This window comes from Columba livia, chromosome 4, assembly GCF_036013475.1.
Source record: "Columba livia isolate bColLiv1 breed racing homer chromosome 4, bColLiv1.pat.W.v2, whole genome shotgun sequence".
NCBI lineage: Eukaryota > Metazoa > Chordata > Aves > Columbiformes > Columbidae > Columba > Columba livia.
The window spans coordinates 67298897-67316173 of record NC_088605.1 but is presented as its reverse complement, the minus strand read 5'-3'; the positions used below and the strand labels follow the sequence as shown (position 1 = coordinate 67316173).

Below are 17277 nucleotides of genomic sequence, written 5' to 3'. Positions count from 1 at the left end.
ACCATTTTAGCTAGCTCTGTTTTACACTGAATTTGTGTAGGTGGGTGTGTTGATATAAGATGCAAAGCAGAAAAATAATCAGGTACCACCTGTGGACAAAACAAAAGCTAAAGCAGAAATTTGGATTGTCAGTTGAAACCTGCCATTTTATTTATTCTGGAGTGTTGTGTAATGATATACCCTGGCCTTAATAGTGTAGTAATAGTAATCAGTAAGAACAACATATTCTGAATTCTAATACCACTTCTCAAACTGTGGCCATGCTATAATTTAGATTTTAACTTCTTGCCTTTATACTAGGTAAAATAAGCATTAATTTCTCTATCTTACGGAAGTTACTGAGAGATATGGAACATAACTGTAAAATCTTTCACATGAAAGTAATTACTTTTTTTTAATAAGGATTGGCTATGTGTTAGGCATCTGCAATATTTATGAAGCTCTTTGCCATTGAACAGAACTACGTCTGGAGCCGCATAATTACGAGTAACATATTCCTGACCCCTTTAATGTCTCTTAGATGATGCTCTAATAACTTGCCAACATAGTGTGTGATTCTCGAAAAAGCTCTGTAGGTTAACAACAACAAATCCTTACCTATACTGCTTAAAGCATGGTTTTCAACTTCAAACCATTTAGGCATTTTCATTTAGGCAACAGGAAAGCTGTTCAAATTCAGCTGGAATAAGAACAGTGTTCACTGACCTTTCCTGAATGCCTTTTCTAACAAGGAAACTATTTAGCTCCTTTTACTCGCATGATTATAGACACAGATGGAAGAACTAGCATTTCACATTAACCAACGTATTCTAACTCCATTTAAAGTCTACCAATCAGCCAAAGTCTTGACATGCATTTCCTTGTTGACACTCAATCCTATTTAGCAATACATGGCAAAAAGAGTTTTATTACTAACACAACTACTTTGTCAGCACAGAATTAGCTCAACAGATACCCAGTACCAGACACAGACCAAACCACAAGTGATGTTACTGGAAATTAGTAACAAGTGCTATGTGTGACTAAGATGTCATTTTTAAAGGACTGCAGAAAGTAACAAACAATTGTTTGATGACAACAGTCATCAATAAGCACTGACATTTTCAAGTAAGGACAAGGCTTGCTATAAAAGTAAGTTTACAGGTTGCAGGACTGTATTAAACAGGAGCAGATTCTGATCCATAGTGATCTACACAGATAGGTAAAACCAATCCCAGCATAACAATCCTTGTTGAGGAGTTACAGGCATCAGCATACATTCCTTATGTGCTGCGTGCATCCTTCACTGCACTATGGGAAAGCTATAATTTATCCCAGAGATCATAAATGGGAATAGCTGAATATGAAATAACCATTTTCAGTCACTTGTATCAGCCCAATCCAGTCTTTCTTCTATAAAACACTATTTCAGAGGAGCTTGACAGTCATGCCTGCTGAATTTGGCTAGTGATCTCATCAGTAGATGATAAAATTTGAGAGGAACTTTGAAGAGATAGGGGTGAGAAGGGAATGAAAATACAATGGCAGGTAAAATATTTGAAAAAAAGATTATGTGATCCTTCCCTCTATAATCACTTGTATACAACTACACATTAATCTGCATTACATGAGAGCTCAGAAACTTCAGAGGCATTAAGACTTTTTGGCCCTGATTTGTTAAATATTGTACAGAAAGTAGACCTGTCCCTAAAGCAAGAAGTTTTCAATATGAATAGGCAACAAAACCAGAAAATCACTGGGTGAGAAAACTGAGGCACAAGAGACATAGCTTGCGCCAGGCCATGCAGAACGTCACAGTTAAACCTGAAGGCAATCTCAGGTCTGAGACCTGAATAGAACCTCGCTTTATTTCCTGAGCCATTTCTGTCAAAACGTGCTGACCTGACACTAAATACTATTCTACTCATACACTGGGAATATTAAATAATGTATTGCACCCATCTTTGCTTCATTGTGATTATCTTCAAAATACAGAGCACACTTCTAAAAAAATACCAAAACGATGACAATGTTGAAAGAGTAACAGCGAGATTATAATGGCCTTGCTCGCATGTGTTACCATGCTGTATATGTAAGACCATGACAGTGTGACCATTCAGCAAGTACTTGGTATGTTTGGACAAAATGTGCAAAACCAGAGTATAAAAGTATTACTGAAATGCAACTATGATAGTATAGTGTATCTTATCTTGCACAAAGAATGCATAATAATGACTGTACCATAGAAGTACAGAGTGATGAGTGGCTTTCAGTGAAACGACAAATAATTCCCCATGCATTTTCTGTGTTGCTCATAAATCCTTCTTATATACAGTATGCAATGTTTCAGTACTTGTGTGGAATGTTTTGCTACTTTTTCATTCAAACCAACAGTTACCGATAACACACTTCAGGGCAGGGTTTCAATTCAAACTTGCCTGCTAAGGAATGCCAGCTTTCGAGTATCTGAATTCCTGTGGTCTAATGCTGCTAGTGTTGAAATCAACAATATTTCAAGCCAAGTCTCATACCTGTTTTCTCAATTGCTTTCCCTAAAATCACCACTAGATGTCTTCAAATTTCTTTACCAGATCTTGACAGAATTTAGACGTGGAAATAATTTACAGCTTTAGCAACAACTTGAAAACTATTCAGTTTTAACAAAGGAGTTTGAAAGTCAAAGTCACTTGGATATTAAACTTGCCTTCCCATTTTCTTTCCAGTACTTCCTATTTCACAATTGTGTTTTAAGTGTTTTTGTCTCCTTTCTGGCCATGGAAAGGCTTATATAAACTTTATAAAGCCCCATTAGATAGAAACAGTAAACTGGCTGTAAAAGAAGTGTTTTCAAACCAACTAAAAAAGTAGATTAACGAAGACAATAGTTTTTCCTTAAACCCTTTCCAATTATAGTTACTAGAGATGCTGTTTCCAACAGTGGTAGGCAAACAGTTTTTGAAGATGAAGTATGACTTGAAGTTGGTGTCAATTTTTGGCACAACTCAGTCAAATACATAAGCGTACATTTAACTTGAAACATTCAAGTGGTCCCACTGACTTCTGTTTGAATACAGATCTAAATTAAGAACTCTAATTCTTGATTCAAACCATGCTTATGAAAGAGTAAAATAAAAACCTTTTAGAGCTATGAAATAATGTCATTCTTGTCTGATGTTCATATTATTTTTAAAATAGGAGGCAGAGTTTGCTTTATTATTTGTGAGGACTAATAGTAACAGGATATTCTTGGCTATTTTCACGTTTTCTTTAACAACCATACTGCAAACTTAACTTTTCACAAGAAAGCTTTCCTCCCTAGAAGGGACATTCTATTCAGAATATAAAGAAAGACAGAATAAATCCACAATGACTGAAGGTCAAATTCTAAATGATCTTTATTTTTTCTCCACGTGTTTACTTCTTGTTCCAAGCCAAAAACAAACACCCATGATGTACCCAGTGATTTTATCATGGAAAGCCACAGAACAATGTCAGTGACTTTGGCAAGGTAGCTCAAAAGTTGAGTTCTCACCTGCCTGGATGCCTCATGTAAGTCTTAGGCACCACTTCAGTTCCACTTAAATTCCTAAAATAGGGGTTAAGTAGGACTTAAGTGGTGCAGAGGCTTTGGGATGGCTCTCTGTGCTGGGCTGAGTTCACCACAATGCACAAATAAATGGGAAAATATATATCTTTTACTAAGCAAATATATTTTGTGGCTATAATTTCAGTGCCAGCCCTAATGTGAAATTACAACCATTGCGTTAGTCACAAGGGCTATTTGAGTAGAGCTTCTCCTCTGGCACTTCATAAATAGCTCCTTTTGTATTTAATGCCTTTTTTTCTTTCTTTCTTTCTTCAAATCATAGATGAGAAAGCATTCCATGTAAATTTATGTATGTTTCTTTGCCAGTAAGGGACAGGCTTGTACTCTGTGGTTTTATTAATTATATTTATTCATGACAAAAGCAAAATGCTTCCTATTCAATGGTGAAAATTAAAATAGGTGGTAGCATATTAGTTCAAGTGAAGAATGTATTTTCTAAAATAGCTTTGTTTGTAATTCTTGATCTGGATCATATATTCCCACACAATTCAGATTAGCAATCAAATAAGCATGAACATACACTATGATGTACTTTCTTTGATCTGAAGACATCATGGGTGATATACCATTAATTTTATCCTTGTGCAGTGTCCTGATTTTGGCTGGGATAGTTAATTTTCTTCCTAGTAGCTGTATTTTGGATTTAGGATGAGAATGGTGTTGATAACACACTGATGTTTTAGTTGTTGCTAAGCAATGTTTACCCCATATCAAGGACTTTTCAACTTCTCATACTGGCCTGACAGCGAGTAGGCTGGGGGTGGACAAGAAACTGGGAGGGGACACAGTCAGGACAGGTGACCCAAACTGGCCAAAGGGACATTTCGTGCCATATGATGTCATGCTCAGTATATAAACCTGGGGGAATCTGGCCAGGGAGGCGATTGCTGCTGGAGGAGCAGCATTGGCATTGGTCAGTGTGAAGTGAGTAACTGCTTTGTGCATCACTTGTTTTGTATTTTCTCATTGTTATTTTATCTTCCTTCGCTATCCTATTAAACTGTCTTTATCTCAGCCCACAAGCTGAACTTTCTTTTGTTTTTTCTGATTATCTGGCAATGTATGCCTCCACTCCACTTTCTGCCCAGTTGCCAGAAACTTAGACCTTGTTCTCTAAACTCTCATAGGAACAGCAATAAAAATGGAAATGAGAATTCAAATGCCTATTAGCATTATCAGAAGTACTGTAATATGGTAATAAAGTTACCCTGAAACAAAAGAAGGCAAAAAGAGATGTTAACTGTTAAAGGAGTTCACCCCATCTTACTTTCTACCTGTCCTCTAAGGTTTACCAGCTGTATTTTAATTAACGTGTGGTGCATGCCTGTTTGTTTCTGCATTACCTAGGGCAAATGGTACCTAGCAAAAGCACCGTCTTGTAGCTGCTCAGTACTATCTGCTGACTATTATAAGAGTTTATCTTCACGCCAAAGATTCTTTGTCGGGGTTCAGGTTATGGCTTTTTGAGAATTAAAGATTTAAGTCGCTAGTAAGTGGCTTCTTATAATTTCTAAATGACAGTTTCTTCAGTCTAGAGTAACAGATGTTTTAGACCTTGTTTCCAACACACTCAGACACACACCTAGCTTTATTATGTGGGTAACATTCCTCACCTTCCTGAATGCTTTTTGAATCAAGAGTTTAAAATATTTTGGGATGGTCTTGATTCTTTGCAATCATCACAAAGGCATAAGGAAATGATGACATTATTAATACTGAGATCATTAGACTGTCAAGAAAACTTTGCAAGATTTCACAGAAATCTTTTTTTTTCATTACTTGGTTCTCAGAAAAACTCTATAAACATCTAATACAACCAAGTAAGTAGGAGAAAATATGCTGACCTCTGCACTAACTTCCTGTGGTTTTCAAGCCATGGTCTGAAGAATCAGTGGTCTGCTGTCCTCTTGTGCCTTGCATAGGATAACTTACAAAAGCAAGTGCCCTTTCAGCATATTCAGATAATTTGAATAGAATTCTGGGCCTCCACTGGAAAACTATAAGAGATCCTTCAATCATTGAAGTTTCAAACCCACTGCCAACTTACTGAGGTCATGTTGGGGATTAACGTGGTTCATACCTGACTATATTTAGGGGTGGTTTTTTTCATTTTTTTTGCATGTCAGTAGTATCTTTTTATAGGAAAAAACAAAGGCCAAATCACATTTCAGTGAAGAATATTTTCAATAGCTCTATCTTTGAAAATCTGATTTTTCATTGATTTGCTCCAAAAATTAATTTCCTTTCATTTAAAACAAATTAAGAACACATATATTGCCAAACAAAACGATGGCATAATTGCATGTAACATATAATATTTATGAGATTAAACATCAAATAGCCACCTCAAAATGAAAGACATTTTTTTCAAGTCCTCTAGACACAAAGATTAGCAGGCAAATGCCCTAAGTAATTTACTGCTGCAGGAAGCACATTACAAACTGATTGTCTACCGGTCATCAACAAGACAAAAAACCAAAACCAAACACAACTCTACTTGAATTTTTCCAAAGTAATAAATGTAATTGTTACATTCAAAATATGCAGTCTTTGAATTCCAGCAAAGTACAGTTTCCCAGTAAATGCTACTTCTGGAATCCACAGTGAAGCACTATGGAGCACCATGCTGTTAAAGACTTTGATTTTTCCAAATACAGCCCCACCTTAATTCATTTGTAAATATTTCCCAAGCATGCTAATAAGCCAAGATGTATTTATAACAAGATAACCTTATTTCCAGTAAAAGGCTTACAAGACTTGGCTTAATTATTTGTATCTATCATGTCATACATCTAGGAAATGAGACAAAAAATGCCTGGAACAATGCAGTTGCCTTTAAGTGAGAGGAGAATTGGTAGGTGTTTTGGCAGCCTGCTGCTTCTGATCACAAAGAGCACTAAGAGAGAATCACTCCCACATTTTTAGTAGTAGGGATAAACAGGAAGTCAGAAATACAAAAGTATTCTGCAGACTGTTAAAATAAGTATGATATTTGAATGTGACAATGCATGGACTTTTTTTTAAAGGAACATAAAAAGATAAAACTTCAGGAAGCCAAAAAAGGTAATGGATTTAGCCATAAATGCGGTACAATTTTGTGCCAAAAAAAAAAAAAAAGGCTGCAGGTTATGCCTTTATAACATCTAGTTAGAAAAATTGTACTTGTAGCATCTACAAAGAGCCTTTAATGACAGTATGAGTAAATACAAGACACAATCTAAAAGTAGAACTGTTTTACTTCAGAATGTTTCTGCTTTCTGGGAAGCACAAAGATGACGGGCAATTCTAAAATTTTGAAAGGGAAAAAATAACAAGAAGAGCTGAAAAAAAGAATAAAATAAATAGCTTAAATTTAGTAGGAGTGAGGTGTTTAGGAACTCTCGAACCCCTAAGTGTGCAGTAACAAACTCTCCAGCCAGGTTTGTGAACCAGCAACTGAATCACGAAGTGAACCAAATGCATCTCTTCACTGAGCGTGGTGGTGACAACACTTCCCCTCTGTTGTAATGCACTTTGCTCATACTGTAACAACACTTCATGGATAATAGCAATTCATGTTATCTCTGTATACCACTTGTCTTCCTGCTACAAAATAAAGTAATAAATAACTGATTCTGTAGCTTCCTACTCATGAGATCACAGTTTATTAACGTACTGAAAGGAGGGATAAATTTAAAGCTATTCATCTGGATAACAGGCTTGTAGGATTGCAACCTTGCACTGTACAGGTGGAAGTCAATCAACATGCTTTTATCTCAGAATATGTCAGTCCACCTGGCCATCAAAGACTTGAGGAAGGCAGTAATGTGGCCTGCCTGCCAACGCTATCAACCTCGACGCATTGCAGGATCAAAATACAAAGTGTAAGCCGTTTCTACGTACTTATCTTCTACAACATATTTTAGGGGAGAGGAGGAAAGCAGGTACAAATTTGTGAAGTAGATGACCTGCAGCCCTTCTCCCGAAGAATCCAGAATATGGATTGGTGAGTCTAGTGACACTAACAGTTGTCCCACACATGCTATGAGCAATAGTTAATACAAACTAATTGTGAAAAAAAAAAAGAAACATTTCCTTGCTGGAAATATATTATTTATTTAACCCATGAAAACAGATACTAATATCAGACTGACCTATCCAAAACGGAACAAGATTAACTATCCAATGACTGTAGGAGATGATGCGACTCCTGTACTTGAAAAAAAAAACACAAACCAAACCAAATCTGCAGGCATAAGACCACCCAAAGCATTTATTTTATAAGTATTATTTAGACACCTAATTCAACCAGTTTTTGTGAGAATTACCAAAAGAACTAAATACTGTGGGAATTAATTAATTGCAAAGAAAAAAATGTAAATTACTTAATAACTATCACAAAATGCTATGATAAATTAGGTTCTGATTCAAAGCTCATTACCATAAGTGGAAAGGGCTTGTATTAGTCTCCAATAAATGGTTGAGCTGGTGATCTTTTGCCATTCCTGTGTATGAATATTTGAGAAACAGATACAGAAACTCTATTTTGTCGGGAACAATTATGCCTCACAATGTATAGTGCAATATACCTCTGTGCTCCCTATGGTACTAAATAAACTAACTTCTTGGTCAATTGCTTTCAGGACGTGAGAACTCTGACACAGTATGAAGCAAAACAAAAAATGAGAAGCAGTAAATTAATATTAGAAAACAGTTGAAACTAGTTCAATGAACACTGCTGTACTTGACAGAGTAAATATAATGCTAAGTAACAAAACATTAACAGTCTTTGTTCAATGCATTGTGATTGTACAAAGATTCAACTAAAACAAAGCACGGCATTAAACTTTAGGGTTTTTCTGTTTTCAAGCTTCAAAATAACACTACAATGTAGAACACGAAACCTTTTAACAAAGTATATCAGTTATTTGAAACTGCTTAGCTTTACAGGATATAATTTTAGTGCATAAAATTTGAACCAACATACAGGAAAGTAACTCATCGTGTGTCTTTTCAAATACAAACTTATATATAAAAGTATTCCTTATGATATATTTATAGTTTTCTATTTGTACAGTAAGTAACGGACAAAAAGAATCCCAAACATTTCATGCAAGACAGCAGAGAATTTTGAAAGTAATGCAATGTTTCCATCACTTTAAAAACATCACAGAATTGTTGCCAAGCAAGAACTCAAAATCAACAGTTTTTCTGCAAAACCTTCTCTAAATGCAGGGGCACCAGCAACATGGAGACATGGCTGAATTGTATTTTGTGAACTCCTGCCTATTTCAGATATGCACAAACATCAATCTGTCTCAGCATTAAAAACCAACCAAACAAACAAACAAAAAAACCCAACAAAAACCAAAACTGACCAAACCTCTCAGTGGGGAAAACAAATCTGACACAGCAATTACTATTAATTAGCATTCCTTTTTATTCTATCTTACTTCCAGTTTCCAAAGGAAGTGTGACAGGCTGAACTAATAAAATGCTACTTCTCAAAGCTGCTAACACCCTATTTCCTGGGCAAACAGGCTACCCTGTTATGTACCATGCTGTAGTGTTCTGGAGAATATCAAGAATTCCCCATCTATGCATTCTATAGCCTTTTTTAAAAAAAAAGGGGGGGGGCAAACAAAAAATCCCCAACAACAACCAAACACATGCCCTCCCCCCTCCCCAACATTTAAAAGACCTCTTTAAAGGCATTTTTATTATTTTGCTGTTAAATGAACTTAAGGAAGAAGCAGCAGAAGAAAGAGAACTGCGAGGCAGATGGTCACCACAGAGCAGGTGACCCCTGAAGCTTTCTAGCTTGCTGAGAGTCAATTATTAATGGGGATTTCTCTTCTTACCGCCCCATCCCATGCAGAGAGGAGCAGCAGCAAAACCTCATTCAGAATGCATCCATCCCTGCTAAGTGACTTGGGAAAGAAGTAAATGAGCAGCGGTGAGCAGATGGTGCAAGCGGCTCAGGCAGAGGAGAGAAGCGGAGAGAAGCGAGCCCGCGGAGACGGCGTGTCCGAGGAACAAACCACAGGACTTACTAACCCGAGCTCTCCACTAAGATACACCGTGGGAGTTGCAGATCGCCTGTGCTCTGCATCCCCACTGCTTTGTTTATCGGAAAATATTCAAAATGGAAACCTGACTCCACTTCTAAAAATAGCTGAATTTACTCGGTTTCAACTTGAAGTCCCACTGCTGAAGTGTGACATTGGTGAGCAAATACCTCGTCTTATCTCCAAAAGGCAGCATATCAAGCCAGGGGAAGAAGCCCAGGCGAGCTCCTCAGATCCTTACATTAGGTCTTTGCAAGAACCAAGACCAAGGCGAGCGCGAAGAAGCCGCCCCCGAAGCGCGGCGCGGGGCGCCCGCCGGCTGTGCCTGCCCCGCGCTGCCCCCTGCCGGGAGCGCTGCCCGCCCGCACCGCCTGGCCCGCTCCTCCCGCCCGCACCGCCTGTCCCGGTCAGCCCGCCTGCTCCGCTCCTCCCGCCCGCCCCAGCCGCCGAAGCTGCTCGGCTGCCACGGACCCCTGCCCTGTGTGGACGTCCCCAGCTACCGCCGGGCTTTCTGCCCCCGCAGGCGCCTCCAAAGGCGGCGATCCCGTGCGTGCTGTCCTTCCCCGGAGGCTGCACCCCCGCGCTCAGCCTTGCTACCCCCACTTCCTTCTCTCCCTCCCGCAGCCCGACGTGCATGCAGCACAGCGGCCCCAGCTGCGGGAGCCCGCTCCCCTCAGCATCTGCACTCCGGTTATGGCACCGGTACTCGTCCCACTGGACAGACCCGCGCGTCCCCCTGCTCGGGCGGAGCTCTGGCCTCAAATGCATCACAAACGGCTTTAGCGGCCGCTCACGACTCCTCAGCTCCCTAAGCAATTAACCCACCAGCCCCTCAGCCCGGGGCGTCGCTCCGGAGGCCGTCGAGATGTCACAAAGGTGACAAGCCCACAGGGCGACAGAGCTCTTCAAAAGCAGCACTTTGTTTTGAGATTACTAAGTAATGACATAACCCGCTCTCCCGAAGAGATTTGATGTTATCTGAGGCTTCGACGTATTTCTGTGTAGTTCTCAGGGCAGGGAAAAACATATTGCGTGCTACTCACGAGAAGTCGACTATGTCTGTTTTAAACCAACGAGAACACAAAATAAATACATGGCCAGGGCAGGGAGCTGGGAGCCTGGGACAGCTTCATAAACTGCGAGCGCTCCGCAGGGGCGGCAAAGCGGCCGCGGGCTAGGGGGAGAACGCGGGAGCACGAAGCGCTCCGCGGAGAAGCGCCTGCCTGGGAACTTCGGTGGCAGACGAACAGCGCTGCTGCTTGTTGGTTTCAGTTTTTGCTCTTTCCAGGGTGGGGGCGGGGGGATCACTTTTTAAAAAATTTCTTTTCTTTGGAGACAGCAAAGGCAAATGGAAGAGCGACCTTTTGCTGGGAAGTAAAGATCTGCCTCTATCCGCCACCGCTCCGGTCTTACCTTGTAGCTTTCCTAACAAAGTAAGAGCGGGTAAAGTCGCAGTGATCGTCCAGCCACGCTTCCACTGCTTCCTGCTCCGGCGGGGGGTGGCAGCTGCGCTCCATGCTCCGCGCCTCTGCTCCCGCAGCCGCTCTGCCTCCTCCTGCCGCCGCCGGGGCTGTTGTTGTCGATTCCCCCCCGTCCCGGCTCTCCTCCTGCCGATGCCCTCGGCGCACCGGTCCCCACTCCCCTGCCTTCGCCCCGCTCCCAGGTGTGAGGCCGGCAGGAAACCCGTATCCGGCCCCAGCGCCGCGCCGGCGGCACCTCAGCGCATCTCCGGCCCGGCCGCGTGTCCCGCAGCGGGCAACCGGCTCCACCTCCACCGCGGACCCGCAGCGCCCCGGGGGGCTGCCGCGCCCCGCCCCGCCCCACCCCGCCCAGCCGCCGAACGCCGGGCCGGGGATCGCCGCGGCCGTGGCTGTGACACCGGCGGGAGCTCCCGGCCGCGGCGGTGGCGATCCCCGGCACGGCGCTCGGCGGCCGAGGGGGCAGGCAGAAGGAGGCGTTTGTGTGCGCGGCTGTTCTGTGCCGAGACTGACCTGAATTGGTTGGCCCAGGCAGTCCCCGCGGGGATGGGGAAAAAAGAAAACCGATGAAAAAGTAAATTGTGCTCCTGGAGGCTGTCAAAGGGGTTCTCCCCCTCTCCCCCCCCACTTCACAGTTACTTGCTTTTCAAGGCATGGCCTCTTTCAGCCTGCTTCAGAAAAGCGGTACATCAGATGCCACTTTGGAGTATTTCACTGTTGAGTGTGAATATATAATCTTTGATAGACCTGAGCCTAAATACGAGTGCTAAAGCCCTGGCTTTTCAATCCTTCATGGCTACTGAGGCTTTTACATTCAGTTTAGACTTTTGCCAAACACAGCCTGCCTTTGAAGATGCTCCAGACTCACAGCTCCTGCTTTCTCTAATATTAGACAGCTGGGATTGAAATTGTGGTTAAGGCACATCACTTTCTTGTGTTGTAGTTCCATTCTAAGATACACATGTCCACACATTTGTAATAATTTATAATCTGCAATTACAAAATACCTCTCAAGAAGATGCACATGCATGGTTTCCTGTGTTGTCGCATGCAGTGTCTTTGAGGACAAGATATGTATAACAAATAGCAGCATGTTTCTGTGGAAAAGGATATACAAGGGCTTTAAAATTATTCTCCCATGTAATCAATTGAGAAATATATAAAATGTTTTCTGCCATGCTTAAACCCCTTTCAGTATGTGCAAGGTGCTGCACTTCAAAAAGAGCAGACGTGCCACACACATTTGCAGGTTTTTTTGCAGTGCTTATAGAGACTCAACTCCAGCTCCTGGCCAGAGAGGTGGGATTCTGCAGCATGAGAAAGGGCAGCAGTAGGAACTTCACAGTGAAATGATGAGCTGTCCATGAGCTTGGGGTAAAAGTTTTCTGTGCCTTTGTGTCATATCTGTGCATAACACTTGCTTGGACATGTGTGTCTTTTGGCTATAAGAGTTTGTGTGTAACACAAGACAAACAGAAAGGAAAGTTTTACATGAACATTACTCTCCTGTCAAAGGAATTTCAGGAGAAATGTGCACGGTGACCAAAGAGTAAATATGAAGTATAAACCAGTTAAAGACAGGCTCCAAGAGTTTTTGCACTATTCAAGGCAAAGAGAAATCTGCCAGTGAGGAAATACAGAATTACCCAGCAAACTGCGTAAACAGACAACATGGCAATAAATGAAGTTGGCATTCAGTGTCAAAAACTGGAAAGTGTAATACATCAGAAAGAAAAAACCAAAAACATAAATGTGTCATGTAATCCATAGATTTCTAAATTAACTGTTTCAGTAAAAAGGTTTTGAGGCTACAGTAGATGTGGCAATAAAAGCTTCTAAGCTAGGCAAAGCTTTTGGAAAATAACACTATCTTAGAATGCTTAAGGAGTATAACAGAAATGTAAAATATACTATTATGAAATGTAGATTTCATAAATATCTAAAATGCCACACCCTGAATGGCCTCTTATGGAATATCGATCCTAATGCTGCTCATCCCATCTCAAATAGCAATTGCAGAATCATCAGAGGTGACCTAGATAGGAAAAACAAGAATGACCAAACACAAGGAAATATCTTTTTTGTAAAGAGGCAGAAGGAGTTTGTTTACGAAAGGATTCATTCAAATATATAATTTAATTACTCATATTTAAAAAGTAAGATAGAATTTTCTCTGTCTCACAGGAGAATAACAAGGTAATAGCCAATGAAGTAATGTCAGCTGCAATACATAACATCTCATTTCATGTAGCTAGGAGTAGCACTAACAGAAATAAGCATTTATACTGTAGTAACGTCCAGTAAGCCCCAGTTAAGAACAGATCTTGTGCTGAGCACTGTAAATATGTGATATTAAATACTAGGCTAGCAGAGAAGCTAGCTCAGTGTTGACAGCCGCACCATTATTTAGCCTACATATAAGAATCAGTAAAGCCAATGCAAAAAGCCAAGCCATCTTTCTCTGAATTCAATGGCAAAATAGCAGGTCAAAAGACTGCTACCCAAGCAAAGAATAGCATAGTCTTTCCCAGAAGAAACACAAATGGAACAGTTGGGGGAAAAAGGGGGATAGTTTCTCCATATCTGATGAATTTCCATGAATAATAATGAACATGCTGTTTTCATTTTTAAGGTGACAGGAGGGGATGAAGGCCAAGGATAATAAAGAAGTGAATGGTAAAAGTGGAAAAAGTCTCCTATAATTTTGGCTTCCAAAGTGCTCTGAAAAAGTTTCACGTATCTTAGCTCATGCCCAGTTTTCCAGTCTGATTCCAGAACTCAGATGACAGGATTGGTGTGCAGTAGCTATAAACCTGAAAAGGATTCGTAGTAACGACATGCAAATAAATGTGTCTGGTTCAAGTTTAAAAGCTGCTTATGGCAAACCAGTATGCTTGAGAGCTCAGTATAGAAGCCAGGACGCTTTTCCAGGAGAAGGCCATTCTATAGCAGGACTGGTTGACAGAAAGGCTTTTTAGCTGAAGTCTTCCATTTCTGTGTTTTGAAAATATTGTCATGTAAGGAGATAAGAAACATGAGGCTTTTTGATTTATGTCGAAGGCACGTAAATTATAAATGCTGCTAACTCATGACAATTAACAAGAAGAAATATGGAAATGCGTAACCAGAGAATAAGTCTTAATGTGATATTTTATGCTCAAATAACTCTGTATTTAAATTATTTGAAAGTAACTTATTTCTATATTGTTTCCCTTTAAAAGAGAAGAAAATAAGGTTTCGAATGTCACCACAGTGACTTATTTGTCTGACTTACTTATTAGATGAATTGGAGTAGTATTTAGCTCTGCTAAGAAGTGGGAATTGGCTATTCCTTCAATTTGGAAAATAGTTGGTCCATTTTGGCTCTGAAAACTAGTTTAGGGCTGTACTGTGTTGCCAGTGAGGCTAGAATATGATAAGGGAAACTATTCTGCTTCTTTATTAGCCAGCACTTCTAGACACACATGCAAACCCACATGCAGTGGGAGAATCTTAACATTAGTAAACCAAGTTTCCCTTTTCCATTATTTAATTTGCTTTAAGAGGGTGAAATAGCAATCAGAATCCAATTAATTTAAAATCTAATTGTTACTTTAGTGATGAAAGTGCGAAATCCTTAGACTGTCTTATCAATTTATTCTCTCAGTCCTTTCCAAATAATTACTGGAAATGCTTCCCAAATAAACATAGCTTTGCAGAGCTACTCACTTATTGCATAACCTGCCTTCTCCTCTGGGATAACATTGCATATGTCCTACAGGAAGCCATGTAAAATAGGAGCTTCCTCCTGTTTTGATTTGAATGTGATTGAGCATTTGCGTCAATCAAAGTACCACGCAAATTTATTGTTAACCTCAGGAAAGCAGCAGCTTCTCAAAGTTGTTTGTAATGCACAGACATTCGTCTGGAAAATAGTGTCTGTCTCATGAAAAATGTAATTTAGAATTTGAGTTGTTCAGATTTTAACCTCTCCTACTTTGTACTGGAAGTCACAGGATAAATTTAAAGACGGTTACAAAGTCCTTCAACCACAAGTCTCGGCAACAGCTGGGTATGATGCAGGTAGGTGAAGCGGTAGGTGGGCTTCTCAGCACCATTACTAGTTTGGCTAGCTAGAGCTCCTGGTGCCTACATACTAGAACCACATCTTCAGTGAAGGTGCAGACACAGCCTCGATCTAAGGAGGAGGATTATGCCATGGTTATATCATGTGGGATAGCAACAAATGCAATGCATTGGCTGGTTCGTATGGGCTGCAGTCCCCTGTAACTGTGCACCCATGTAGTCCACCTGCAGCTGAATTCAGCAGACCCTTAAGGGCTTCTGATGTTGAAAACTGAAGCTGTGATCAACCTGTTATCTCTTTTAATGTATACATAGGGTTTGGCAGAGTTTAAATAGGAGGTAGTAGGTAAGTAGGGAACTTGTGCAGGCCAGCTCTCATTCCAGGCCCTTCTCAAGGGCATAACAAACCCTTTTTTATCTACGTGATGCATAGCTGATTTTTAAGGAGCTTTTTGGCAACTGCCTGCTAGTCAGTTATTTTCGATTAGCCATTGCTTTTATTAGTACTTTTACGAATAATTGCGATTTTGAATTTAAACATTGGTTTTGTACTTAGACTTACAGATATTAATAATTATGAAGTCAAATTATAAGAGGCTTTTTTTCTTAACTGAGGTTGTTGGTAGAAGGAAGACTCAGTGATGGACTGTATCAATCAGGTACACATCCTTGCAGTTTGGACCATGCTGCTTAAGCATGTGTGAGGAGGATCCTGACTCCACTGCAGTAGTGCAATAAGCTTTCACCCATGTCAGTGGATCCAGAACTTAATTAAATTCACAGCTCCAGTCTCTCTCTCTATTCTCAAGTGACAGTTTTATAAAGAGTTGTCCCAGTGTGTATCTAAAGGCATCTTTCCCACCATCACGCAGATCTATGCCGTTCTCTTTCTTTTGTGTTTATTAAACATAATGCTGCTTCACTTGAGGCTTTGCAGCAGATAAAACCTGTATCTGCAAAAGAGAGCAGGATACATATCAAAATCTGTTGAGGACCTGACCAGCACTGGCACAGTGGGCAGCAAGATTGCAGCTCACTGTTCTCTGCTGTATTTGCGTAACATAGCGTGCCAGAAATGGGACACTGAGCAATACTCCAGTGGGCGAAAACAAGAAGTAAATCCACAGCAGTTTGAAATACTCTTATAATGATCTCCTCATGTCTCCCTAATAAAGGGCCTTGGAAACTCACCCAGTAATGTAGCATTAATGCAAGGCTTTGGAAAGGCTACTGGTTTTATATAGAGATTCGAATCCAACACATCCGTGAGTTAATTTTCCTTGCTGCTGAACGTTTCTACACGTTTTCTTTTGCATTTGTCTGTCTTCAGGAACATGTATGGAGTCTACTGGGTCTTTTTTGTTTGGTTGTGGCTTGTTTGTTTGTTTTTGGTTTTGTTTTTTGTTTACTTGTTTTTGTGTTTGTTTTTCCCAATAGATTTAAAAGTGATCTACTCTCTCATTTCTGTATTCATAGCTCATAACCCTCTGTTAAACAGCTCACATTTTAACCTTACAATTGGAGTTTCTAGAGGCTCCTTATCATGACAAATTATTAGTATCATTTCTCTCAGTAAAAGCACTTGGTTTCCTGTAGATGTTTTTTTCAGCACATTTTTCCAGTAGTGCTCTCTCTGAAACCACAGAGAGGTGGATGTAATAGCACCAACAACTCCTACCAGCTGTTCCCCATCTTGTATAATAAGAATAACTTTGCTTACACTTGCTCTGAGAACTTTTCAGAGTCACTGCTTTTCACAAAATCATTTTCCATCTTGGACATAAGACCAGTTTTCTTTGTTCTTTTAATGAACAGCTTTGCCTTCTCTGTGTTAAAATATAGTCCAGACCTTATTAAGTGATCTTAGCTGGTCTACATTAATGGCCTGCTCTTCCCATTATTTATCACTCTATAACTTTTTGTAATGTGCAGCTTTTTTTCCAGCAATAATTTTGTATTTTTTTCTCAGATCATTCAGTATGGTTTGGGTCCATTTAATATGGCCCACACTCTATTACACGTTGCCGGGGGGTTTACCGAAAATGCTGTAAAGCTGTGAGCCAAGGCCCTACAGAAAGTTTCCTTTACCCAACTAATTCAT

General features: G+C 40.4%; 2 protein-coding genes across 10 annotated transcripts in view; one reads left to right on the top strand and one right to left on the bottom strand.

Annotated features, from left to right (window-relative positions):
- The window catches only part of LOC110364879 (WW domain-binding protein 11-like), a 58520-nt gene extending 47472 nt beyond the window's left edge, over positions 1-11048 (top strand). For both annotated transcript variants that reach the window (XM_065062766.1, XM_065062765.1), the window contains exon 4: positions 9444-11048. In XM_065062766.1, the coding sequence (XP_064918838.1) occupies positions 9512-10453 (942 nt within the window). In that variant the 5' untranslated portion in view covers positions 9444-9511 and the 3' untranslated portion in view covers positions 10454-11048. The remainder of the gene's footprint in view (positions 1-9443) is intronic.
- Positions 1-17277, bottom strand: part of PDE5A (phosphodiesterase 5A) — a 135487-nt gene that overhangs the window by 54170 nt on the left and 64040 nt on the right. For 2 of the 8 annotated variants that reach the window (XM_005510661.3, XM_065062756.1), the window contains exon 1: positions 11047-11265. The exons of 3 other annotated variants lie outside the window; for them this stretch is intronic. In XM_005510661.3, the coding sequence (XP_005510718.2) occupies positions 11047-11150 (104 nt within the window). In that variant the 5' untranslated portion in view covers positions 11151-11265. Of the gene's footprint in view, positions 1-9622; positions 9762-9803; positions 9942-11046; positions 11266-17277 lie in introns of those variants that run through there. 3 more of the 8 variants (XM_005510659.3, XM_065062758.1, XM_005510662.3) reach the window with 2 other exon arrangements.